The following is a 26,633-nucleotide window of genomic DNA, read 5'->3' on the forward strand; positions in this document are numbered from 1 at the left end:
GCTTTCCAGGATGCACTTTGTGTTTTTCTGTGTTGTGGGCAGGGCCATCATCCTTGTTCCTACACCTGGCATTTCTAATCTGGCCGTTTTAAATGCCTCACGTGATCCAGTTCAGCAAGTAATCTGGGTCAATCTGAAATCTTCACAGAATCACAGGATGGGTCAGTTTGAAAGGGACCACAGTGGGTCATCTGGTCCAACCTCCCTGCTCAACCAGCGTCATCCCAGACCACATGGCACAGGATTCTTGAATGCAACCACCTGTGGAGGGAGACTCCACAACCTCTCCGGGCAATCTGTTCCAGAGCTGTCGTTATTATTTATAGAATTTATATTATTTATATTCCACTCATCTTTTGTCGCGTGCAGCTTTTATAAGCTCTCATGCGATTACTTTCAGGAAGTAAGGCTACTTTGGTGGAAGTGGATGGGCTCCGATGTGGGCTCGGGGCAGGAGCCCTCAGCCCCGAGATGTGCCTGTGGGCTCTCAGGAGCGGAGCTCAGCCGGACAGAGCGCATGGATGGTCCAAGCAGCACACGGTCCCGGGGCCCGGGCTCGGCTCTGCGGAGCTTTGCAGCCGGTGTTTGTGGAGGGTGACCGCGTTCCGCTGAGAGCCGGTCCAGCCGAGCGGGCACTGCCCCTACTCTCTCTCACCCGGCGCTCCGGCCCGGCCCCGCTCCGCCCTAGCCCGTCCCGCGAGGGGCGGGAGCTGCCACCGCCCCTCCCGTGAGCTCATCCCGCCGACGCGCCTGCCCAGCCCGGAGGAGCCCGGAGCAGCCCGGGCTGGGCCGCGCCGCGGAGCCCGAGGCGAGGGGCTGGGCCCGCCGCTGGGTGAGACCTCCCTGTTTCTCCTTCTCCCTCCCTCTTCCGCCCCGCGCCCGGCCGGGCCGGGGGCTGCGCGGGGTCGGCGAGCGCGGAGCCGTCGGTAAAACTTTCTGACGGAGGAGCGTGTGCGGGCATGTCGGGCAGGCATGGGCCGGGGCCGGGGCCGGGGCCGGGGCCGGGGCCGGGGGCGCGGAAGGGGGCGGCCCGGGGCCGGCAGGGGTGGTCCGCGACCTGGGGCAGCCGGGGCCGATCCGGTCCGGGGGAGGCGCTGCCCGGGCGGGGCCCCGGCGGGATTTCCGCCTCTCCGGCCCGCACTGTCATATTTCTGTGATTGGGGCGGTTTTCGTGCCTTTAACAGTAAAGATCTGGAGGAAAAGAAAAAAAAAATGCTGCATTCTGGAAAACTTGGTTTCTTGGTGGTGTTTGGTTTTGGTGTCAGAAGGTGAGGAGAGCCGCTGAGAACAGGTACACGGCCCGGGCAGAGCCTCTGTGGGGGTTCGGCCGTGCTCGGGCAGAGGCGGGAAAGGGGTGCGGGACACGTGCGCGTCTGAGGGCAGCGACCTTGTTTTGACGGCTGGCACAGAAGGTCTAGCCCTCGAGGTCACCAGTGCTCCTGCTGTGATCTCAGGAATAAAATGATAAAACGATAACTTGATTCGTTTTTAATGTGTGAGTTACTAACAGTGTATAGTAACAGTATATTTTAAAACATACTTTGTAAAGCCTTCTGATTTCTCAGTACTTGTTTGCCATAGCCTCATAATGCATATTTGTTGCATAGGGGACTGGGTCCTGAATTACAGTTTTCAGAAATAGAATGTGACTGAAGACATCTTTTTGTGAGGGTGAGTCCCGGGGGAAGGAAGGAGGTTTAGATCTGCTTCGGTGTGATGCGGAATGTGTCCCCTGCCCGTGTTCCCTGTTCTGTACCCCTGTGTGGCAGTGGCACTTGCTTCCTCTCCCTCACATGGTGGTTTCTAACGGAGCCAGTGCTGCTGCTACACCATTTGGAAAGCCAGCAGCTGAGGATGTGGCAGGTTTGCTTTGGACTTCTGTGACTGCTGGGTGGAAAAACAGTTTAGAAGATGTTCCTTCACTGGTCTGGAGTATTAAATGCTTTACTCATCTAGGCTGCTTCAGAGTTTTGCAGGATTATTCAGTACATGCAGAAGTCCTATGTTCGTTTGTGTTTTTGATAGCTGTTGCTTAAAAACAGCCTAATAAGTACAGAATTGAAAATACCGGGGAATAAGAGAAGTAAGTGTAATACCTTAGATCCTAGAAAATTTTCTCCCACTGTTATGTAATGTACAGTGGCCAAAAATGAACCTTTCGCATTTGTTCTAATCTGCTGTTTAATTGTCATTTAAGTGAAAACAGTAATATGCTATTAAATAATGCCAGTGAGCAAGGTAAACACAAATACAGTTTCTTTTTGCCACTGCTAGGGTAGTATATTTAGAGCTTCATTTACATGGATGCTCTAAAGTGCTGGTTGTCTTGCTTTCTCAGTGTAGCTAAACATTGGAATTTCCAAATGGTGATGAATTATATTTGCTTTAGAGCCAAAACATATTTGGTTCACGGCCAAAGTTGCTCAGCTTCCCATAAGTCTGTAGGAAAAGGACATTTTATGTGTTTAACCACAGTCCTCAAGTTGATGCCATGGCAACTTTGTGATCAGAATTATATGTCTGAAGGCAGCTAAGCAGTCTTAGCAGAGGTGCTCTGTTTCTCTTTAGCTGAACTTCTTCCATCTCATCAAGATTCACCTTTCTTAGAAGGTGAAAAATTATTTAGCAAGCCTTCAAACTCTTTTGTGTGTAAGAACATCAGCCTGATCTGTTGGTTATTTGTAATGAGACCCATAAATGTCTGTAAGTTGTAATTTATATCCATGGCTTTAAAACTAAAGTTTATCAGTAGAGATGCTGTTTTGACTAAAAAGTGGTATTTCAGTCTCTGTCAGGAGCTAGATCTTTGTGTTTTCCAGAAAAACAAGGAAAGGTCAGCTTTTGGCTTTGTGTGCAGGAAAGTTTGAGAAAACTGGGTTGATTAGTTTGTGTCTTTCGGTTGCTTTCAGCTCCCAAGACTTGATGTGAAGATTGGAGAATTTTTTATCACAAAGCTGTGGCAGTGGGAAAAAATCTCAGCATATGGCCTAACAAATGTGTAAGGTCTTACTTCTGAACAATATGTTTGTATATAGGAAGCACCACTGTTAGAAAACTAACTTCTGAATATTGAAGGCATAGTGTAACACCAGACTGAAGAAACCCTAGAAGCAACCTCTGAAATAGTCTGTGATCCTCACTGCATTTTGTTTAACTTTAGTTGGATAAATGTCTCTTTTTTTTTCTTTTTTTTTTTTTTTGTAATAAGTTTGGTTTTCTGGTACCTTAACCTCTCTGATCTTGTCCTGAAGGGAAGTAAATAAAGGGATCAGTTGCTCATTAATGCAGAATATCTATTGTGTGGTCTAACATTAATGTGTCTGCTTGCTCTGCTGTCTCCTACTATCCTTTCCTTTTAAAATTCATTGTTTAGCATGACTGAATTAATCCTTCACTATTCATTGTACTTGAGAAGTTCTGTAAAGCTATTTCATCATGCTTAACTGATTATTTATCTAAGTATAAAACTGTAGAGCTCATGGGATGATATCTGTCCTGTATTTGGGTTCTCCACAGACGTGTTGGAGCCTCCTGTGGTCTCCCTCTCCTATTTGCAGGGAGGAAGGAGAGTCTGAACTGGAGCACAGGTTTTCTGTCACTCAATTTTGTGCTTCAGTCAAACAGGGTGCTTTTGGTCTTCTTTCTTAGTGAAAATGTCCTCTTGCTCCCCCTCCCCATCTTTCAGCTTCATAAATGTTCAGAGATTTATCCAGTCTAGTGATTTCAGATTTCTGTCCTGTGTGATACATCACTGTGTAGGCTTTTGTTATCCATCATTGTCATTCCTGCTTCTTGAAGTATATACGTTCTAGTTCGTGTTCGTGGAATTACTTTAACTTTTGAAAGTACTGTTTCTCTTGCTGTGTTTCAGGAATTCTGTTTTTGCTATCACCCTCACCAAGAGGAGGCCTGCTAAGATACAGGCTTAATCTGTAAAGGTGATTTGGTACTAGAATGTTCATCTTTGCAGTATCTTAAATTCAGTTCTTGGCCTCCTTGTGTAAAGTGTGGAGACACTCCTGTGCCCGAGGGATGTTTGTGAGTGTGGAAGCAAAGGGCAAGGTAACAGTGTCTGCAAGAGTTATTTCTCTAGTGTGTGGCTGGGAGCATTGCTGGGATATGGGCTTTGTTTCCTGAGGTAGTATTACCAATTTAGTATTTCACATATTTTCTTCTCTCAGTCTGGAATACTAATTCCTAATGAGGGTGCCAGTTTGAAAGCAGAAGTTCCACTGGCTTTTGGTGTGAACAGCTGTGCAGACCAGGTGGCTTGGCAGATGTGAGGTGTCTCATTGGTGTCTTGTCCCACGGAACGTCAGTCCTTGGGTGTTGGCAGAGAACAGTTTGCTCTCCGCCTCACAGGCAGTGTAATGCCTCAGTCTGGGATTCTGGCTGGGCTGCAAAAGTGATGTTCAGTGAAGGCAGCAGTGAGTTCTGCCACAGCCTGTCGGAGACATTTAAATGTCTGTGATCAAATCAAGAGCTGCCTTTACAGTCTTGATGCTGTTGAAGTTGGTGGCAATGCTCACTGAATTATGCCTAGCTGACGTTTTTCTGTAAATACTCTCTGTCAGTGGTACAGGGGTTATGGTTTTGCAGTGTTTGTGAGGTGACTGATGTGGTGAGGCATGCTTTCTGAAACATTTCTTAGGTACTTCTGCAGTCTAAATGGCCAGATTAATTTTGGGAATGCAGCTGATCTGGAAGGCATCTAGTTCTTCCTCATGTGCCTTGGGGAATTCAACTGTATCTAGATGTGTGTGGAATTGTAAAAATACATGCAGCTTAGAGTTCTAGTGATCTTAAATATTGTAACTATATAATAAATATATACAATATAAAAATATATATACAAAGTTGCAGATCTGTACTTTGAATATCTGAGTGGTTTTTATCAGCTGCCTTTAATTTGTGGTGGTGGTTTAAAGTTAGAACTTGTGAATTATCATTAAATGCAGATTTACTCCTTGTTTTAGATTTCTATAATACAGGCTGGTGTTAAATGAGAAAAAAAACCCCACAGCTTACAGTAGAAGTGTTTGTGGTCTCATTTTGCTCTGCAGCAGAATTTCCCCCTGATTAGTGATCCAAGTGTTAGTCGAATTTATCACCGTTTTAAGAAAAGATACTTGGTGTCCCAGCACTGTCAAAACTAACCCATGCAGGGGGTGTGCCAGGTGACAGTGGTGCATATCCCGCCTGGCACAGAGGTGTTGCATCCCTGGGCTGTGTGGGGGGCCCAGGGATGTTCCTGAGGGCAACTCAGGGCGAGCCATTGGCACACAGGACATGAGGCAGTGGTGGAGTGTGGACATGGGAGCTCATGGCTGCAGGCAGGAGCCTGAATGCTGAAGCTTCTTCCCTTGCTGTTATTTCTTACACTTCTACCTGCATATGCCCCTATCTGGCTCAGACAAATACGTAATTAAAATATTCAGGAATTCGCATGTTTGCAACAAAGCCCAAAGACTTTGTAAGGAATCTTTTTGGCTTGATGTAGGCTGTGGTGAGTCCTCTCATTCTGATGGCCGGGCACCCTTGGCCGTGCTGGAATCTCTGCACGCCCTGTGGAGGTCATTCGCTGTCACATACACCTCCTGAATAGTGGCAGCTGGTATCACCTGTGCCTTGGAGCACTTAAAGTGCAGTTTCAGAAGTGTGTAGGACGAGAGGGTAAGGTGCTGCTGCTTCTTTGCTGCATACTTCATATATTTGATAATCAACTGCTTTAAGACCAAAGGATTCTGTAAAATGTTTGCTGCATTACATTGAAGTTGTGTATGTGGTGTGGGTTGGTTTCTTTGTGTTGTTTGTTTGTTAGTGGGGTTTTTTGGCTTGCCTTTTTTTTTTTTTTTTTTTTTTTTTTTAAAGACTCGGTCTTAGTCTTGGTTAAATTTAGCTCCAGCAGGAGAGAAGCTGGAACTTGTTAGCACACAGGAAACGCCCTGACAGGAGGATTTTGAAGTGTGTGTTTGTGTGTAAATGTGAACTCTGCAGCTCCACACTAGAGTCAGGCCTGGGGAGCTCTGGGTTGGTCACGATGGTTTTACATCTTTATATGTTGTCTTAGGTTCTGGTGGAACTTTGCTGCTGTAAGTATGAAATACCACTTAACTTGTCAAAAGCTGGTAGCTTTAAGTTAAATCCAAAGCTATCGTGCTTAAAACAGCAGAGGTGTTTAATTGCTGAAAAAAAAGAGTTCAGGTTGAACTGCTTCAGCTTTGTTTTATGTGGAAAAATACTAAAATTTGTGTAGTGTAAAGATTGTGTTTCTCTCTTTTCAGTCATCTACAATTAAACTAATCCATTTCTACCTTAGCAGATGTCCTTTCCTTACAATCTATATTTCTGACCATACTTTAACAATTAAGTATTTGAGCAATATCCAAGTAAGAGTAAATAGAAGCACAATATGACCTTTGCTGTTTGAAATTTAAGTGAGGTGGATGTTGGTAAAGACTTTATTGTGTGGGTTGATTCTTCTGTGTTGTGTGGGGTTTTTTTTTCTTTTTCTGTGTTGTGTGAGATTTTTTGTTGCTTGGTTTTTTTGTTGCTGCTTTTGAACAAGAATGACAAAACACAAAATATTCTTAGTGTGAGTTTTAGAGGGAGACTGGTTTTGTGTTTTACACCAGAAATGCCTTTGGGTTCAGTTGATTATTTAATTAATGTGCTTAAAGGTCTGTTTTTTGGTAGGCTAAATACTATTGAGGTCGCAAAGGGATTCTTTTTTTTGTGTTAGTAAGGACTGAGTTTCTGGATTTTTCTACAATATTTGCCAGCAGTTGAAGTTTGAAGAGGAATATTACTGCCACAAACTGTAGACAAGGTAAAGTAAAATTTCCAGCACTTCCCAACTATGGATACAGAGTATTTGTGTTCATGCAAGAATTACTTTGAAAAGTTCAAGAGACAATGTGACAAGACATAAGGAGAAAACTTTGCTTTACCCTCAGATAAGTTATACTTGGCAAAGAATATAATGGAGGTAGAATGGAGTATAGGAACACTGTGCCTTCTAGCATGATGTATTAATCTAATGTGCAGTTTCAGAATTCATTGGTATATTCAAAACTGTAGGAATACAGAGCTAGTGTGTATGTTTTTGTTTATTTATTCTCTGTTTAAGCTGTTCTTTGTGTGACTGTGGTATGTCACCAGATATTTTCTGTAAGTTTACAGTAAGTCACCCAGTGATTCATGGGAGCAGCTTATAAAGCGTTTTACACTCATTTAGAGGTACTGGGCATAATTTGAAAGTAGGAGGGAAAAAAGACCTGGTTAATATTGGGTTTTTTCCCTGACCAACAATGCTGCACTTTGTCCTTAAAAGACAATAAGGAGAACAAAAGTGGCATTAAATGTCACTTTTTCTGCTGGAGTTCAAAGCTTTGTAAAAGTCTGCACCGGATGAATATGCTGAATGGTTTGTCAGAGAGGACTTTTTTCTCTTTTTGCTCCCCCCCCATGCCTGTGCAGAGGGTTCCCCCAAGGCTCTTGCACCCTCTGTGCAGTGTGTGCTGCCAGAACTGCCTTGGGTCACACTGGGGATCAGGGCTTCTCCAGAAAGCTTCTTTTGTGTGTCCATGGCATCTGAGGAATCTCACACTGTCCCTCAGTCTGGTAGAAACAAGTTTATTTTCTACCTGTTTACATCATCTCTGCTAATAGAAAAAATAAATGCTTTTCTTCTTAGTGAGCCTTGCTTGAGCCTCCTTTCTTCAGCTCTCAGCCTTCCCCTGGAGAAAAGTTGGATTTTGTTTCTTTATATTTTTTTGCCTGTTGGCAGGATTTTGAGCTGAGTGAGTTCCTGTTGGTGTTGCATCTCTTCTCTTTGTATGGCAGTGAACTCGACTCGTGATGTACAGTGGGCTTGTAAACATCTTGGGAGCAGGTTAAGGGGAGGCAGTATATACTGACTTGGCAAACTTGTAAAGATTTACACAGACTTCAAATTTCAATTAATAATTTTTCTTTTGTAAGTATACAAGTTTGTATTCCACTAGCAGTCAAATTCTGGTTTTGAGGATTTAAATTTATTTATTTTGGACACTTGCCTGTGGAAGGAATGCTTTCTGGCATCTGTGTTAGAAGCTTTAGTGGTGCTTGACTGTTTAATTACCAAAAACAACAGGACAACTCTAAAATTTTAATAAATATGGGCTTGCCAGGTATTTCATATTTTTGGTAAGAACACGTAGGATCTTGTCTGCACCAGGGAGTTATTGCAGGATGGGGGAGGGTGTGAATGTGAAGCAGTTTCCCCCTTGTATAGACAAGCCTTTAATTTTTCTTCAAGAGTGATCTCTGGGATGTTGTGGGTATTCCATGTTCTTGTCCCTACTTTGAGCTCTGCAGTGGCTGACAAGGCATGTGTCTAGTTCATGTAAATAATCTTCCTGCTTTGGGGTCTGAGTGTGTAAAGAAAGTCTACAGAGGCCAGGTTTGGGCTGGGGGAGGCCTTGTGTGTGATCCCATTGGAGCAGGTGTTGCCCATTAGGAATGTGCGAACAGCTGATTTTAATGCTGTAACAAGGTCTTTTGATGCGACTGCATTGTACATTAAAATGAAAAGTCCTTCAAGTGAAAAGGAATTGGGAGAACATGGATGTTAGAGTGTTTCCTTGTAGTTTACACTACAGAAGAATGCCAGAGTCTGATCCGTAAAACACAAGCAGGTAATTAAAAATGGAAGGTTTACATTTCGTAAGAGACAGAAAAAGGCAGCATCCCAGGATCTGAGGTGGAAAGCAGGGAGGGGAATATTTTTGTTTTGCCACATTACGATGGGTGAGATTTCAGGAAATAGCCAAGCTAGTCTATCAGTTTGTTGTGATTCAGGGGAGTGGTTTTCCTTCCTTCTGTGGCTGCTGTGAGATCCTCCTTTTTTCTTACATCATCTCCTCTGTAAGCACGGAGAAGCCAGCACGGCTGGCACAATGCAGCAGGGGCACATGGCTGACCCCACTGGCCTCCTGCAAAGGCTCCACCAGTATGAACTTGAACAACCCGGGTTTTACTCCTCCTGAGTGAAATGGAAATAAGATTGTTTCCCTCCCTGCAGGCTGTTGTGAGCTTGCATATGTTCTGAGATGCTCTGAGGTTGAAGAGGCAGTGTATATAGATACCCAGCATACTTTCTGGATTATGTGACTTAAATGTCTGTTCTTTAGGCATCCTCAAACATGTTAATGTTTAATTCCAAAGTTTGCTAATTTATTTTGTCCACAAAAATGTGTGTGTGTGTGTGTAGTTGTGCAATTGTGCTAATGTGTTCTGGATAGACCAGTATGTTTGAGCTTGGTGTTCCTTGTGTTCCTGCTCATTCCCATATTTTAGGGTCACTTAACCATTGCATCTTGCTTTTTCTTTAATTTTTTTCAGGAGGTGGCAGGAGGTGTTGTCACATTATATTAACTGTCTCATCTTGCGTTCTCTGAAGGAAATAATTTTGCATTGTATTTTTGATAGAGGTTTGCAAGATTTTCTTGTGTGACTTGCCCTTAGCAGGGGGCTGGACCAGATGACTTCCACAGGTCCTTTCCAGCCTCAGCCATTCTGTGACTCTGCCCTAATCAAAGAAGTCCTAATGAGTGTGTTTCTTTTCTGTGGGTTTGGCTATCTTAAGCTGTGGATGCACCCATACCATTCTCCCTCTAGTAATTAAAGCTAATGATAGTTATCCTAAGGAAGAAAACATGACCATCAATTTGACATCAGAATAGTATATTTTAAAAGTCACATTAAAATCTTTGGAAGTGTTTACTTAGTAACAAATACGTTCATCTCTGGCTGTGAAGCAGGAAGTAAGTAACGTGCTCTTTGTGTACAGATTTTCAATGGAGCTCTGCATTTGATTTGTAGCAAAAGTGAGTCTGTGATTCCCAGCCATTTCAAGAGTAGGTATTTTATGATTAAGGTTTATAGAAAACACACTGTCCCAGAATTCCTAAGGGTAGCTGACATGGGGGAGAGAAGATAAACTAGAACATGCACCTGTATTTGGTATCAATGTTTAAATAGAGACCTGTGGTGTTAGGAGAAAACTATTCGTAAAAACAGGAGGAAAATTCTATGAAAAAGCAGAGAATAAAATCCTGAAAATACCTGATAGGAAGGATGAAGAATATAGGCAATTTGGAACTAGATATGGTACGGAGCTAAAATAGAAATAAGCTTTGAATTTTATCAGCACCATATTGTATTATCATTCAAGGAAATAGGGCTGGCTATATTAGTGAAATGTTTCTTAAAAAAAAAATCTCAGGCATACTAGGTTCATTGAAAAACTGGAATGTATCTGTGATGATGAAAAACATCACCTCTTCTGTGTTCTGGACATAATACTGGCCTGGACAGCTTTGCTTTGTCTGGCACTGGATTTTCCACTGTGGTGGTGATGAGGGACAGTTAATCCGCAAAGTGGCTTTGCTTGGATGGGGATGGTGAAACTTCATGAATGCTATTAGTGGCTTCCTTAACTTCCCAGTAGAAGTGCCCAGGAGCAGCCCTAGCTGTGGTTTCAGTGCAGCAGGGACAGTCTGCCAGCTGGCACACCAGGGCAGGGCCGTGTCGCAGCCCAGGGAGATGGGAGCACCTCTTCTGTCCTGCTTCTCCTCCACGTGCAGGTGCACTGCAGAGCGGCTTTCAAAGTCCAGCTTCCCGACTGACTGTCAGCTTTCTCTGACAGTTCTGATCTCTTCTGAGAGACCTCCACAGGTCCTGCTGCATTTCCTGCCAGCAGAGCCAGGCTGAGAGCTCTGAGGCGAGGAAGTGCTGGGTGAGGACTCTGGGGGGGCAGTACCTGGACAAAGTGCGTATCAGTGCTCTGAAAACTCAACAAGGTTTTGCCTGGTCTGCTTTCCTGTTGTTGCTTAGTGTAATTCTGTAAGGAAAATCATCTGTGCTTACTGTGAATTTATTTGTGTGGATGAAAAAATGATGGAAGAAGCTGTCACATCTAGACACCCAGCATATATTTTCATGTTATGTCCTATAATATTTTCCTTGAGTTACGTGCATCTACTAATCAAATACTGCCAGGTTTCACTGGTGCCTTGGCTTGGTATCAGATGATTTAATTTAGTATTTAGAGGGAATTAGTTTGTCTTTTCTGAAAGGATCATCAGTTAATCTGGTCTTTGGAATTTAGTGGGATTTTTCCTGTAGGAAGAGGTACCACTGTCAGGCTAAATACAGTAGTTGCAGCTAGTGGCATTTTCAGTATATAAAAACTGACAGGCAGTGTGGCTGAAGACCATAATTCTTCCAGTTTATATGTAGTCCAGTGGCAAAATCTTCTGGTTTTGAGGTACAGTTTGAGGTACAGCAAAGTTTCTTCAAATGTGGAGCTGTCTTAACGTTTTTTATCTTTTTCTGGTTTGGGTTTGCTGGTTTATTATGTGTAGCTTTGTAGACAAAAGAAACAAATATGGAAATTAGGGTGTTTGTTGGGCCACATGCCATGCTAGTATGTCCAGAAGAGGTCTGTGGTGTGTTAGGTCACATTGAAGTCACGTTGGTTTGGATGTTTCCTCTAGTACCGTTTTGAGAGCTGCCATAACTTAGCAGTGTACTCCACTGAAATTCTCAAGATATTACTCATTTTGATCAGGTCTGATTTTGAAAGAGATAGTCCGTGAGTATTTTTTTTTTTTTCTTCTCTTTTTTAAATATGAAGATTTATAAGAGCTTGGTTGATACTCTTTGGAGTGAAAAGGGAGAAAAGTGTCACTTTGTAAAGTCTGCGTTTCGAATACACGTCTGAAAACAAGACTCCATCCAGGCAGATAACTAGATAGGTTTATGTATGATTTTTTTATGTGTAAGTTTTGTTGACTGCAGTATTTAGTAAGTTGAAAGGGAAACTTAATGGCTTTAAACCTCTTGCTATTGGTTTAGGCTGTTTTCTTCTAATAAAGTGTTTGATTAGATTAAATCCCTTTGTATGGGTAACTTTTCCTGCCCTTGAAGTGTTAAGGTGGTTGAAATAAATAGTAATTTATTTGTTTCTCTATTTGACCAACTTGTAGCCTGAATACTCCAGTAGACAAACAGATGGTGGTTCACCTGTCTCAGCTGCTGTAGTTCACTTGCTAAGCTTATGGATTTTAGTGATATTTTAGTCTAGTAGGTTTAAGCTGTTAGTGTCCAGCCTCACTGGGTGGACCTCACAATCTTTTCAGTAGTGACATATGAGGGAAATGTAGCCTTTGGTTACTCAACTGTCATGAGGTGGAGAAGTTATCTCATGGCCGTGAGACAGGAAGTGTAGCCAATCCAATATGCTAGGTGGTGTTTCCAGACCTGCTGGTGGGATTACATTGCTGTGCAGATGTGAAGGGAACTGTTGTTTGGCTCAGCATTCCCATGTATAGACGTGGCTCCTGGTGCTGTAGAAGGCACTGTGTTTTGCCTTTTCTGAAGCACAGAGAAGAGAGGATCCCTGATTACAAGTAGCTAATACAGCCCTTTGAAAATTCTGCCAAAAATTAGTACAGATTTGATGGGTGGCCATTAGTTTGGTACTGTTATGTCAAGTTTTTAGCCTGTGCTGTAGTTACAGATTTCTTGCAAAGTAGGTTTTCTTTCTGGTTATTGCTTGTCTTTAAACAAACCTGTTCTATCTAGATTGATTTCTTCTGCTTCTTCCCCAGCCTAGCTTTGTAGATGTGGTGGTTCTTTAATAGTAACTGTAGTTTGACAGGAGCAGAAGAAGCTGGTTTAAATCCAAATAGCAGAGACTGACCCATCCAGGCTGGTTGTGAGCTTTGGCTTGGACATGTGGGACCCCACAACTGTTTAATACCTATACTGGAAACTGCAGGATGCATGAACAGTCCAGACATCCAGTCTGTTGGAATATTTGGGATCATTCACAGATTCCCTGGCTGTCCCCAGTTTCACTTCGGCACGCTAGCCCTGTCTCAAGCAGGTCAGGAGGTACAGTAGGGATTTGCTGTGGTGTGGCAGAAGTGGGTTGAACCCACACAAGGGGCTGGACTGCAGGACCAGGGTTTGCTCACTGAGCTGTTTAAGTGCAGTCTGTGTGTTGTAAGGTGGCTCATTCTGCCTTGTGTTTACTTGTGGCTGGTTGGAATTAAATGGTGGCAGTTTACAAGCAGCTTATTGATGTTCATCTGAAATTAGGACTTTATCTAGGACAGCCGAGAAAACAGAGACATTTTATTTCTGTATTCCTCATCTTTTGTGCTCTCTGGAGAGGACAGGGCTGTGATAGCTTAAGCATACATCTGTTTGGTAAAATACGACTTAATAGCTGTGAGTTGAGTCAAAATTTTGGTTAACGTGATCTTGTTCTTCAGTTCAATTTTCTGGTTGATGGTAAAGCTGAATTGGCAGTTTCTGACCCAGTTTTCATCTAGTTTTAGATGCTTGATGTTCCCATTATTTGGTGTTGCAGGGTGTCATTTCTGCCAGCTGGAACATGATGAGTTTTCTTGCCTGGTGTTTTGACCTTTCAGGATTCAGATAGGGAGTTTGTCAGTTCTTTCTGTGCTTTAATATGTGAGGGGAGAATGGAGAGGGTTGGAAAGTGGCCATTAAAACCAGGGCAAGAAAAACTATATCTTGATTATTCTAAAACTATATTGTGGTTATATTTCATTTTCCTTTGTTCACCTGTGCCTCAGTGCAAACAGTTTGTGATGTCTGTGGTTCCTAGGGATTGCTGGCTGGAATGCTGTACATGGTGTTCTGTTAGGACTTCTTTTTAAACCTCCTGGCCTTATTTCATTCTAAAATGCCTTTCTAAATACTGACCTTCAACTTCAAGGAGGGCCAACATTTTTTTTAAACCTTTTTATCAGGATGAGAATTATTGGTGGAGACAGGTAGTAAGCAGCCTCCCCCACCCTTGTTTATTCCACTCTCACCACACCCACTCTCCCCCTTTGTGCCCCTGAAGCAAAAGGTTGGGTTGCAGCATAATCTATATACAGTGATCCCTGTCTGGCAAAGCCAGAAGAGAGGAAAAATAATTAATTTAATTTGGAAAGAAAAGGCACTGGAATGATTGAGGGCAATTTGCTTCTGTGATACCTAAAGATAAAATTGAAGGGAGAAAACTGCCCTGGTGAGAGTAGGGTTGGGCTAAATGAGGTGAGACCAGGAGAGCACAGTTTATCCTTGGAAGAACTCAATGGTGTCCTGTCAGTGGGGAGAACTAGAAGGATAGGGTTCAGAAAGAAACCTAAACAAGGATAAATTTAGTAGGAATGAGAGGTGGCTTTGGTTTAAGGTTTTGTTGGGATTAGTTTGTATTAATTTTGTTTTGAAAGTCGTAACTGAAGAAAGTGAGAACTTGGTAGAAGAGGGTTGAAGGCTGTGATCTTGGCATTTTCTCTGGGGGGTCTCAGCCAAATGGGAACAAAAAGGCTAAAACACCTCTGCTGTGGTTAGATACTATTCATACAAGAGCTGTGAACAGTTAAGATTTTCAGGCTGTGTTGACAGCTGCTGCTCTTCTTCCCCAGTGTAGACAGACAGGTGATTCCACTCATGAGTCTCCGTCTGCATGATTGCCGAATCCTTCGAGTTGGTTCAAATGGGTGCTTACGACCTTTGAAGTGAATAGTTCTGGCTTGCGAGTGCTCTCCATCTGCTTCAGCGAAAATCAGTTTCCTCAGTGCTTCAGGGTAGTAACAAATAGGTGGGGAGCAGTAATCTCTGAAATAGTGATAATTTTCGCAGTGTCTGGCACCTGCCCAAGGTTTTTGGACAGCAGTCAAGTGAAGCAACCATCTTTTCCCCTGTATTGGCAGTCATCAAGGACACTGGCCAAAATAATCAGTAATTTGGTAAATGAGTAACCTAGCAGAAAGCTGGGTGACTGCAGGGCAGGATAGGTAAATCTATGGCATCTGGGAAATCAAATCTAGATCCAGACTGGTGGGAAAAAAGCTACTGCAAAAGCACATTCTAACAGCTAATGGGATAATGAGGTTTTTCTCACACTTCCTCATCGTTTACCTTTTTTGTATTTCAATAGTGTTTCAGGCCACAATTCCACTTCAGGAGTGATTAGCAAACTGGAAACCTTGGTGTTCTTTTGCAGTCCCCTGTTAAACTGCTGCACAACTGTCATGGGGTCAAATGAGAGAGGGAAAATGTGGAGTATCTCATAGGTAAATTTAATGAGATGATTGAGTGAGGAGCAAATGGTGCAAATGCTCTGCAGCTTGTCGGTTTTTTGTCTGTATTGATCTTTCTGCATTAGAAACACCTATAAAGAGTAAAGACAATAATTGTTTAGGGTATTGTATAAAAATATTTCAATAATAGCTATTTAACTTCAGTGGGTATGGCTAAATATAGCCTATTGGAAACATTATATAGGCCATGATCTACTTTGTTGTGGGGAGCAAGGGTCCAGGTCAGACCTCTCCAGTGTATGTTTTATCATTTTCATTCATGCATTTGAATCATAACATGAATATATCTCATCAGAAGTTATATCTTAAAAGAAAAAAGTTAAAACACTATTCTCCTCAAATGTCTGTTCATTCATGAATTAGTAGTCTCATATCTGGGGATATACCCTCTGTTTATTATAAAATGCTAGATATTAATGGCCCAAAATGTAGTAATTTTAAAGGATTTTTTACTTTCTGTCTTGATTTCTGTTACATCAGTAATGCCTTGCTCCTTTAAGTGTTGTTTTTTGCGGTGTATTCCTCTTCTTTGAAATCTATAGTTCAACTAAAGGATTTTGAATTTGCCAGAAAAGAGAAGCGTTGAAAGTTTTCCACATGTGACACATATGACACTCTGAATGAGTTTGAAGGCAGTGAGAGTAGTTCTGAGTTTTCTTCGAAGCTTAAGATTTTGGGATTCAAATGTTTGAATCTTTGGATTCAAAAATGCAAAATACATTTTAAAAAATACAGATTATTTGAAGAATGTGTTTAATAAATCCCACACTGAAAGGTGGCAAATCCTTAAGTGCTTCTGTGCAGACAGTAGACTAAGATGTTCTACCCTTTATTTCTTTGCAGGTAAATGCTAACTGGTTTTCAGGATCCAAATGTGGCAGTTTGAACACAACTGTGGATAGTATGTGAATAACAGGAGTTCATGGGCGTTAGCTCAGGTGGTTACCTACCGTATGGGATTACTTTATTTGACCTCTGCAGTAGTGATGAACTCCTGTGGGTAGATCTTCAAAAATAACCCTCTCCAAAAGGTAAGGGGAGGCAGAACAAGAGCTGTGAATACAAACAAGAGCTGTGAATTGCATTGTTCCTGATGTTGGTGTCTTCAGTAGCAGCTTTACATGGAAAAATATTCCCATGCAAGTAAGTTGATGAGTTTTAAGGAGACACTTGCAGGCTGAGTCAAAATGTGTAGAGATTTTTCAGTCTCTGCTTTTCAGAGGGGATTCCTCAGGTAATGAAGTACTTAATTTGTAAAGGTTGAGAAATGAACTGTTGCGTATGCTTGTGCTTCTGACACTTTCCATGACCTAAGATCTGTGTTTTATAAAGCTGACAGTGTTTTGAAGTCATTCATAATAAAGCTGATCATTATAAATTCTTAAATCAAGGGACTTTCTGCCCCTTCCCTTCATGCTCTGAGTGGGAAGCAGTTGTATGGAATGTCTTGTGCATTTGAAGACAAACAGCTGACCTGATGGGAGGACAGCATCCATTTGAAAATGCTTTTGGTGAAAGCTGGGAATCCACCTTTGTCAGCAGCTGACAGGGTCTTTGATTCGACAAGTAGAAGAGTTCTCTTGGGACATTATTAGTAGCACTCTGGGATAACAAGTCTGCATCTAATATCCATTTTAAAATGGAAATGATAGTTTTTAAAATACTTAAATCTTTTAAAAAAATCCCACGAACAAGTAAAACCAAACCAAATGGCAAACAAGTGGTTTCACAGCAGAATTTAAAAACTGGAATTAAAAAATATAAATGGGTGTTGTTTACCAAAGTGAAGCAATTGCAATAGCTGAAAGGGTTCCTGAAGTCTGACTCTGGGAAGAATTCTACTTACGTTTAGCTGTGAGGAGAAAGTACAGTGTGCTTGGAAAGACAATGTGCCAGCATTACTGAAAATATCCTATTAATACATATACCTTTAAAACAAAACAAGATCCAGTATCTTGTGCTTGGTTCAGGGGATGAGGAACTATAAATGCACACTATTGCTTTTCACTTTGATTGTATTCCTGAGGTGTGAACAATGGGTATGAAGAAATGCGGTACCCAAAGCTGAAATGCTTTTGGATGTACATCAGTGTCACAGTAGGTGCAAATAACTTTGGTATATCTTTTGGGTTTCTTTTAAAAAATTTTTAAATAACACTGTCTGTAGTATTTCTAATCTGTAGTATTTAGTTTGTTCCCTCAATGTTCACTTTCACACTCTGGAATGCGAATGATGTTATACTGGACCCACGGTGTTGGTTTTAGCATTACTTCAAAAGACAGTTTATTTTTTGTACCTTTAATCTTTCAAACAAAGAATACATTTCACTGCTCTTGCTTTGCTGTTGCAGCCCTTGGGGTTAGCTCTCTCCATGTGCATAACTCACAAAGCAAAAGGTGAGCTGCTTTGGAAGTGCTTGTCTTTCATTTTTGCTTATCATTTTATAGGGGAAAAGGAAGGAAATGGTCTTTATTTCCAGGTAGTCGGCACTTTTTATATCCCTACTGGATGTGGTCTGAATAAGCAACCATCTTGCATGCCAGTTCTGTTCTGTGTTGGAATAGATCCCTGATGAACTGTTTACACAGTAGGGAAATTGGCCTCAATTCCAAGAAGAGAAAATCTAGGATGGAATTGTCCTTGATTCCTTTTCCGTGATCTCTCATTAACCCATATTTATATTCTAAGAATAGGAATGACATATACTGGAAGGTTTCAGTTCTATATCAAGCCTCTCTGTTCTGATTAATAGAAAATTCATACTTGTCATATTTGCAAAACATGAAAGTTAAATGTAATACATGGCTTTTCAGTTCCTGCACTCCCCCGCCACTCTTTTCTAGCTGTGTATGTGAAATACCTTTCTTAGATTCTGAAATTATTTACAGCTTCACATCCTGTGATTGCATAGTGCAGGCTTTCTAACATGGCAGATGGTTTTTGTATGGAAAAAGAAAAATTATTTAAAAGGCAATGTGTGAAATGCATTGAGACTTCTATTTTGTTTGACGTCTTTAGGTGGTTATCTGGGGGAGGGTTTTTGTGCATTTAGAAAAAATGCTTAGGAATGGTTGTCTTTCCTTCTGGAATCTGATAATTAGGTTTTTTAGATCTTGTACTAGGAGGCATATGCCACATGAAGCAAGATGAAGCAAGTTAGAATGCACTTTCTACTGCAGTACAGTATACTGGCTTTTGGAATGTCTTTATTCTGGCTCATACCAGGATGTTTTCTTCAAAGCAGAAGGTGCCTTGAGCTGGTTGTTGACAGTCCCTGCTTGGAATTTGGTCCAAGACAAGTTGTATTGGGGAAAGGGAATGTACCTGAACTGACCAAAGAGAGCCACGGTTTAGTTTCATGCTATTCCATCACCCTCCCTCAGTATGTCAGATACATTTAAAGACACTTCTCTGGGTTTGAGTGTGAGTGGTCATTATTCCTTGAAAGCACTATGTGCTTTGACCTCCCGGATGGACAGACTCCAGGGGAACAGTGGACCCCTACATGGTGCTCTGTGAAATGGATGCAGGACGTATGGTCAGTGGCATGAAGTCCAGTGGAAGGTCAGGAACTTGTGGTGTACCCCAGGGGCCCATGGGACCAGTCCTGCTCTGCCTCTTGCTGAATCGCAGAGGTTGGAAGGGTCCATGGGAAGTGACCTTGCCCAGCCTTGTTCAGAAAGCGTTTTCTAGAGCCACTTAGCCAGGGCTGTCCAGATGACTCTTAAGTACTTCCAAGGAGGGAGGCTCCAGAGCCTGTCTGGGCAGCCATGCCCATGGTGGTCACCCTCACAATGAGGAAGTGATCCTGATGTTCAGAGTGAGCCTACTGTGTTTGTCTGCCTGTTGCCTCTTTGTCCACTGGATTCCTATCTCCACCCATTTTTAACACTGGCTTTTTTTAAGCTCAAATTTCTTCTCTCTTTGAGCTGCTACAGGGGGGTTTCTTTTAGCACTGCACCTGTTTGAGGTCTTGTAAATGTTCACTTATTATTACCATATTTGTCCTAAGAAAGAGTCAGTTCTCTTGCAACAATGTCATTGTCATCACTTTCAGTAAGGCTCCCCGTAAGGATGTGCTCTGTGAAAATTCTTTCCTAATTACCCTTTTGTATTTTTTGTTCTGGTTGCACCACTAAGCCGCATCACTTCTGGAGGAAAAGAAGAAAAGTATCTGGTGATCAGATCTCAGGGCAGAGCTAGATGAGACCCTCTCTGTGAATGTTAGTGAGAGTTCAGATAGACTATTTCTTCTATGTTCATGTGGTGATACAAGCTGAATTTTAATGAAGTCAATGTTATTCTACGTGACTTAAGAGATTTTAAAACTCCTGAAAGTAAAATTTATCATACAGAATACCAACAACATAGAATACTAAGTGATTTTAGGGGAAACAATCTTTCAAAGCTAGGCAGAAGTTAGGGAATATCCCATTAAGAATGTCTCTGCAGCTGTAATTAGACTTCACATTTTTCTACATATGCATTATGTTTTAGCCTTGAATTATGTGATTGAGTGCTGTTTTCTTCACTAAATGTGTCTAGTTGTCACAGCTGTTTCTTGATCTCAGAAAATTCTTTGCTGTTGTGGATCATGTCTGTATTTAGCTCATGTGACAAGTGAGGAAGGTTCTCATGTTGTATTTCTTTGTTCCTTTTAATGATCTTGTGATTGAATTTTATGAGATGTTTCCTTATTTAAAAAAAACTTGAACAGTGTTCAGGGGGCTGTCATTAACCGTGTTCTTTCAGTCCCGCCTTTTGGACATTGCTGGATGTGTTGAGAACTGGCATGTAGCCTTTGCCTGTAGAACATGAGTGGTACCAAGTCACTGGCATAGTAAACATACAGAGTATATGTTTAAGAAAAAAAAAGAAGCTTCACCCTTCCCAGTTGGCATTCAACATTCTAGTGTAGTATAGTGATGCTTATTTTGATAATTTTTTTTATGCTTTGTATCCAATAAATAGTCATAATTTGCTTCCTTTTAGTGTATTTCATTTTTCGGTTAGGTGATCCAGTTTTGGGGGTGTGTTTGTAAGCTTTTTCAGTTTTCTGGATGCTGAAATTGGAGAGGGCTGATTAATTTACATCCTTTGGGAAACACCTGAAGGTGTTGCAGAACCTGTTTGCTCTGCAGCGAGCAGGGACAGCAGTAGCAGTGTCTCTTCTGTGTGTGCTGGCAGGAGCCTCAGCATTTGCTGCCTTGTGCCCTTGTGTGTTACCAGGGAGTGCCACTCCTCAGCACAACTTGTTGCCATGTTCCATGGCTGGGTGGGAAGCAGCGCTGGCTGTGCCTGGCTGTTACTGGCATGAAGCTGGCAGAGAGTTGTGTGTGCAGTATGGTCCAGGCTCTGGAACCATCTAGTCTTCTGGTTAGTTGTGTGTGCTTCAGGTTATTCGTAGGAGCTGAAGAATTCTGTTGTACTTATTTAGCTTTCTCTGATTTATTTCATCAAATGACGAGAACTTTCTGAATCCATCGTTTTTGGATGGAAGACTTTTGCTTTTCCTGTTGATTTCATGTGGGGTTTATGGCAGTCTGTAACATAAGACAGCATAGTCAAATTACTTTTCCCCCCCTTCTTGTTGCATATTCTGTACTGCAAGTTTTCTAAAGTGAGATACCTTTTCAATTTTTCAATAGAGAAAACAAATGAAATTATAATTCATAGATGCTCCCAGAAAGCTTTTTGAGAAAGAACTGTTCTTCATTATTCTTTTCATTCTGTTTTCCTCGCTCTGTAACTGAAGTTACTTATGTGAAACAACTTTACTGTCTTTCAGGTTTATCAGCCCGAATATATATTTCTTATACTTAGTACTGCTCTGAAATCTGCAGCTGGTGCTCACTTGAGGTTGACTGTTAAGTGTGTTGTGTTGCAGGAACAGAGGCTTGTTCCCACGCACTGTGAGTGGGGACAGAATGGGGGGTGGTACCATGTCCTGCCGTTACCCCATTTCACAGTCCTGCAGTTGGCATTCCTGACACCAGGCTGCTCCCGTTTCTCCCAGTTGGGCTCCTAAATTCCAGTGAGGAGTTAGACCTCAGTTGTGGTTTATTTTTGCTGGAGTGTCTTACAGCAACTGATTTGGATTTAGCCCTATAACTGTAATTGGATGTGGAATGTGGAGAATGTTGCATTATTATTCTGTACCAGAAGACAGCAAACTCTTAATTGCTTAGTTCAAGTGTTAAAACATTCCTTGTGCATCAGGACTTTGCTTAACCAAGTGACGTTGTGAGAAATAAATGTGACTACCAAAATGTTTCTCCTAATTGCCTCACTGTTTTATTTGTATTGATCCTGTCTATATTTTTTTTGACTTGTGTGAATGGATGTTGTATTTATTTTTGTTTCTCTCCATTATTCTCTAGGAGCAACATTTAAAATGTTAAAGGCTGTTCTAAAAAAGAGCCGAGAGGGTGGAAAAGGGACCAAGAAAGACTCAGGTATGAATATTAATGTGATATTTTACACCCCAGATGAGTTGTGCACTGCAAACTCAGGACTGTCCATTCTGTGGTGCAGCAGTGCCTATACCTGGGGCAGCTCTCTGCCCACCTCCCCCAGCTGCTGCCTGCCTGGAGCAGGAGCTGCAGGTCTGAACCTGCTTGGAAGGTGGATCCAGTGCACTTATTCCTGCATCGCCACTGGGAAGTACAGGTGAGAGCAGTTGGTCTTGGTTGTTGCCCTAGAAATACTGCGAGCAAGCTGTGCGTGCTGTGCTGCCAGCTCCTACACAGCCTGGGGCCAGGCCTCCCAAACCCTCAGCTACAGAAAAGCAGTTTAAACTACTTGTTCATTATATTAGAAAGAACCTCAAAACTGGTTATGTATTATGGGCAATAGAATTTTTTTTATGCATGTCTTTTGAAAAAAATAATATTGAATTAGGGAAAAGTTATTAAGCTGATTATTAAGTTTCTGCTATGTTCTAGTTTTCGCTTAACTACAGAGATTTTTTGAAGGTAAAATTAATAATTATCAACAAATCTTACTTAAAACTTATTTTTCTATTAATTTAATTTACTATTAATTATATATTTACTAAATAATATATTACTACCAGAAGTTCAGTAGGCCACTTACTTACCTGCATTACCTTCCAGGGAGAAGGGTAACTAAGAGTTCTCATTGCCATTTTCAAAGGCAGAGAAGGCCCAGCAATGCTCATTGAGGAGGGACAGTAGTTGTAGATGTGCAGGTCTTGGTGACTGTGGTGAACCTGCTTGCTCTGTGCCAGGCATGCTGAAGTCTTTGCTGCAGTGGCTGGAAAGCTCATGGACCTGAGTGAAAGTTACCTGGTTTTTTTAGAGTTATATTTTTAACTTCAGACTATTAATATAGACTAGTATTTCTATTTTCCTGATGAGTGTGATCCTAAATTATCTCTAAGAATAAATTTATGCTCTTTGGCAACATGAACTTCTTACTCACAGAGTAAAATGAAAGTAAACCCGAATATTTCTTTGATGTATAAAGAACAGAGCATAATAAAGCTGCCACATCCTTGTTTATTGGAACCTTTAAACCAACACAATCGTATTTCCTTGGAAAGCAAGTTATATATGTGTCTTGCATTGCAGCTTTTAAAACTATACAGAGTTGCACTGAGTCCTACAACGGGAAAGTATTTTCACTGCTCTTTTGCAGAAAGTGGTTTTGACTTCATCTGGCAGATAATGTGTTGTTCTTCAGAAAATTTTTGTGGTCTTGTGAAGTTTGCATTCTGCCACAGTTCCTTTCTAAGTGACTGAATGATGGGAGCTATGCTGACTAGAGAAAACATTGACACTAGATCAGAGATGCACAGAAATGATCACAGAGCAAGACGAAAGGCATCCTGTTAACTTTGTGTGTGCTGCTGACTTGAAGTTACCAGCTACCAGCTGGAGTTGTTTAAACAGTGTGGGCCAAAGATTCCTGTGGTAAGGCTTTCACTGGTACATTTTTCCTTAGAATACTAGAGAGAAATTGGTTTATGCTCAAAAGGAAAATCAGGCTGTTTGGAATGGAGTTCTGACCTGACTTTGATTAAAATCTGAAGCTTGGAAAGCCTTTTTCCTGTAGGTCAGAAAGCATGATTTTTATTTTAGGATCTCATGGCATGTGTCTGGATTAATGTGTGCAAAAGAGGATTTTTTGCTCTGTTTTTGCAAATACAGTGCTGCTGTATTTCTGAGCACCAAGGGAAGAGTTAGAGCGTGGGAAGTTTTTCGGTTTAATTTTTGGTTTGGTGGGCTTCTTTTTTTGTTTGTTTGGGGTTTTGTGTTGCTTTTTAAGCAGAGTTCTAGAGTTTCATGTATGAATTAGATGTTATGGTAACCAAGTATTGGGAAAAATTGGTGAATAATGCCTGACTGGTTGAGAGCTAGAGTAAGGAGGACTTCAGGAGCGGCTTTTAAAAAGAAAGTAAATAATTTTTACAGTGGATTTCAGAGATTTCAGCTTATTTTGTATTTGAAGATGTTGTGAAAAGTTTGAAAATAAATGTGTGCATTTTGTTCTCTCCTGTGTTACATCCAGGACTTCCTGTAAAGTTATATCCAGCTTATTAACTTCCTCTGCTGTTCCAAAGGACATTCCTTTCAGCTGTAAGACATTTCTTCACTTTCAGAAAAGATGTGTGGCAAGGCAAAGAATTGGTCTTTATTTTTGTTCATCTTTATTTTGTATTTTTGTTCTGCTTATTTTTGTTTGCTCATCTCCTTGGTCTTTAAACTGAAAACTCTGAGAAATGGAAGAGTTTTTTGATAGTAGAGTTGTCCCACTTCATGGCCCTTTGGATCCGGAATAGCAGCAACAGCTCTTAAATTTTCCTGCTCTCTGAAAAGAGTAGAAATGCACCCCAACGATGGGAGCTGACTACAGAGACAAGACAGTTAACGTGGGTATGGCCATCCTTCAAACCACTGTTGGAGAGAGGAATGTAGTAGTAAATTTAGATGCTTCTCTCAGCTCTGTGGGCTCATGGACTTCATTTTTTGCTTCTGAAGTTTTGAAAGTTTTCAGGTTTTTCAGAGCTTCCCAATGTGGGAGGAAGGAGACAGCTCATCTCAGTAGGGACGCCCCAAATACTACTGGGAAGACTGCTGTGGTCTTTTTTTCAGCTTATTCCTGGTTTGGGAGTGATGCTGACTAGCTAGAAGGTAGTAAAATCTACATGAGTCATAACAGGCAGCCCAACCAGCATAGGAGGGACAGCAGGGTGATCAGGTGCAGCTGTGCCTTGACCACATATGACCACTTCAGTGGAGTCAGGTTGGAAGGGGTTTAGGCTAAACTGCAACAGCTTATTCTTAAACTGAGGTAACCCCAGTTGTCCCATGGGTTGCATGAAAGGAGTGCCTGGAAGTCTGCATAATTCAGATCTGAGTGGGATGATTCCTGTTTGACTGAATCGAACTTCCTGTTTGTGTGTTAACTCTATTTTATGGGTTTTACAGCTGGTAGCCTTGTGGAACCATTCAATATAGGAATGGTGGTGTTTTTTTCTGGATTGAAGGCAGGCACAGCTGTAATGTAAAAAAGTGTAAAAGGGTTAAAGGACAAAAAGAAATCAGGACTTTTTTTAAAAGTAGCCTATGTGGATGTTAATGTTAGAATTTCTCATTTACCCTGACATAAGGGCTTGAGAGCTGAAGCTGTGCATAACATTTTTAAAATCTAGCTGCTGAGAATGTTGGTTGCAGTTTTTAATAAATTTTTTAATTCAGGGTTATCTTGAAAAAGATGGTTGCAAGAACTATTATTGATGCTTTGAGAAAGAGAGAGAGACTGAAGTGCTCTACTGAAGAGTGGTAGAGTGTCTTTGTAAAAATAACTTCTGCCTTGATCAGGTGGAAGGATGTCATGCGAGAATGTCACTTTTGGAAAAATGATGCCTCAGGCAGCACCAAAACCAGTAATTAGAGGTACATAGTTGGGCTCTGACCCTGCAGTTGCTTCAGTAGAAATTCTTTTACGATTGTTTTGATAAAATGGGTTTATTTAGATGTGACTGGGAGGCATTGATAGATAGGTAGGTAGCTATTGTAGGATTAGGTAAGATCTAAATGAAGCAAAATTAGTGTGTTTAAACATGCACATATGTAATTATCAGTTTGTGCAAACATACATGAACACAGGTGAGAAGAGCTGTGTTGGCAGTAACTTATGTGCAGAACAGCTTTTGAAAGCAAAATTTACTGAACTTATCTCTAAATGTAGATTTGAAAACAAGGTGGTTGGTATCCTACTTAGGTAAACAGATTTGCCAAAGGAGCAAAATTTCAAACAAACCAATTTTTTTACCCAGACATACAACTTCTTCTGCATCCAGATTTTTTTCTGGTTTTCTGCAGCATGAAGCAACCTATCTTTACAACTCTTCAGACATAGGTACTCCCATACAACAGAGATAACTATCTGTAAGTTGATTTTTCTTTTGTCTTGTCCTTCCTTCCATTAGTGATACATACCTGAAAGTATACATACTTCCATTAGTACATACCTGGTAAAGGACAAATCCTGAGGGGGAAACCCCATAGTCTGCACATGTCACCTTGAAGTAACAGAAAACAATGTGGGTAATGTTTGAAACCAAGCAGGAAGAGGATAAACAGGAAGATTAATTTTTGTGTCCCAGAAAGTAATCAGTGGGTTAATGTGTTTCACCTACATTGAGCTGGAAATGTACAGCAGTTACTCCCACAGTTTCCCCTTGTTTCTCAAGGTTTTTAGTCTCGGTCTCAGAAACAAAGTAAAAAGTGGTACTTTCTCCTCTTTGTCAGTTTATTGTCATCAAATAAATATTATCTCTTTAAACTCTTCCAGAGTTTCCAAGTCTTCTAGAGATTTTCTGGGAGGTGTTTCTCCAGTGGGATGTGGCACAGCTGACTGGTGTAACTCGCTGGGCCTTGAGACCTCTGCTGAGGGCACACATTCTCTTTCTTTGCTCTTTGCCTTTTGCTTTGCTTTGTTAATGGACTTTATTTTCTAGTTTAAGATGATCTCAGCTCTTTGTCTTTATTTCTGCCCTGTGTTTCTTTCTGCCTACCATAGAATTGTCTTTCTGGTCTCTCTCCTGTGTTTTCAAAGTTGAAGTTTGCTTGCTGTACAGTTTATTTCCTTGAGGTTTTTAACTTGACCTCTGTAATCACTATGAGATTCTCTGCATCTGGCCTCATCTGAAAGGAGCTGGCTGTTTTTATTTTAAGTTAGCACAGAAATGTTGACACAGTTCAAGCAATCAGAGCCAGAAGGCTGTTGTTCAAACTCAAGTTCTACCGGGTTACCTGTAAGTCCTGTCTGTGCCTGTGATGAGGTGATAGTATAAAGAATATACATAATAACATACAGAATGTAAAGAAAAATACTTTTTAATTATGATTGGTTTAGAAATTCTACTGAGCTACTTATTCTTAAATGTTTAAAAATGCTTCAGAGATAAATTTGTATTAGTATTTCCTCTT

General features: G+C 41.3%; 1 protein-coding gene across 12 annotated transcripts in view; it reads left to right on the forward strand.

Moving 5' to 3' along the window:
- The first annotated feature begins 701 nt into the window (after positions 1–701).
- The window catches only part of TANC1 (tetratricopeptide repeat, ankyrin repeat and coiled-coil containing 1), a 64,312-nt gene continuing 38,380 nt past the window's right edge, over positions 702–26,633 (forward strand). For 6 of the 12 annotated variants that reach the window (XM_085067265.1, XM_085067266.1, XM_085067268.1 and 3 more), the window contains exon 1: positions 21,497–21,629. In XM_085067265.1, the coding sequence (XP_084923391.1) occupies positions 21,512–21,629 (118 nt within the window). In that variant the 5' untranslated portion in view covers positions 21,497–21,511. Of the gene's footprint in view, positions 833–909; positions 927–16,016; positions 16,205–21,496; positions 21,630–26,633 lie in introns of those variants that run through there. The other 6 variants (XM_085067272.1, XM_085067274.1, XM_085067270.1 and 3 more) reach the window with 5 other exon arrangements.

This window comes from Lichenostomus cassidix, chromosome 7 (assembly GCF_008360975.1).
Source record: "Lichenostomus cassidix isolate B80296 chromosome 7, HeHo_3.0, whole genome shotgun sequence".
NCBI lineage: Eukaryota > Metazoa > Chordata > Aves > Passeriformes > Meliphagidae > Lichenostomus > Lichenostomus cassidix.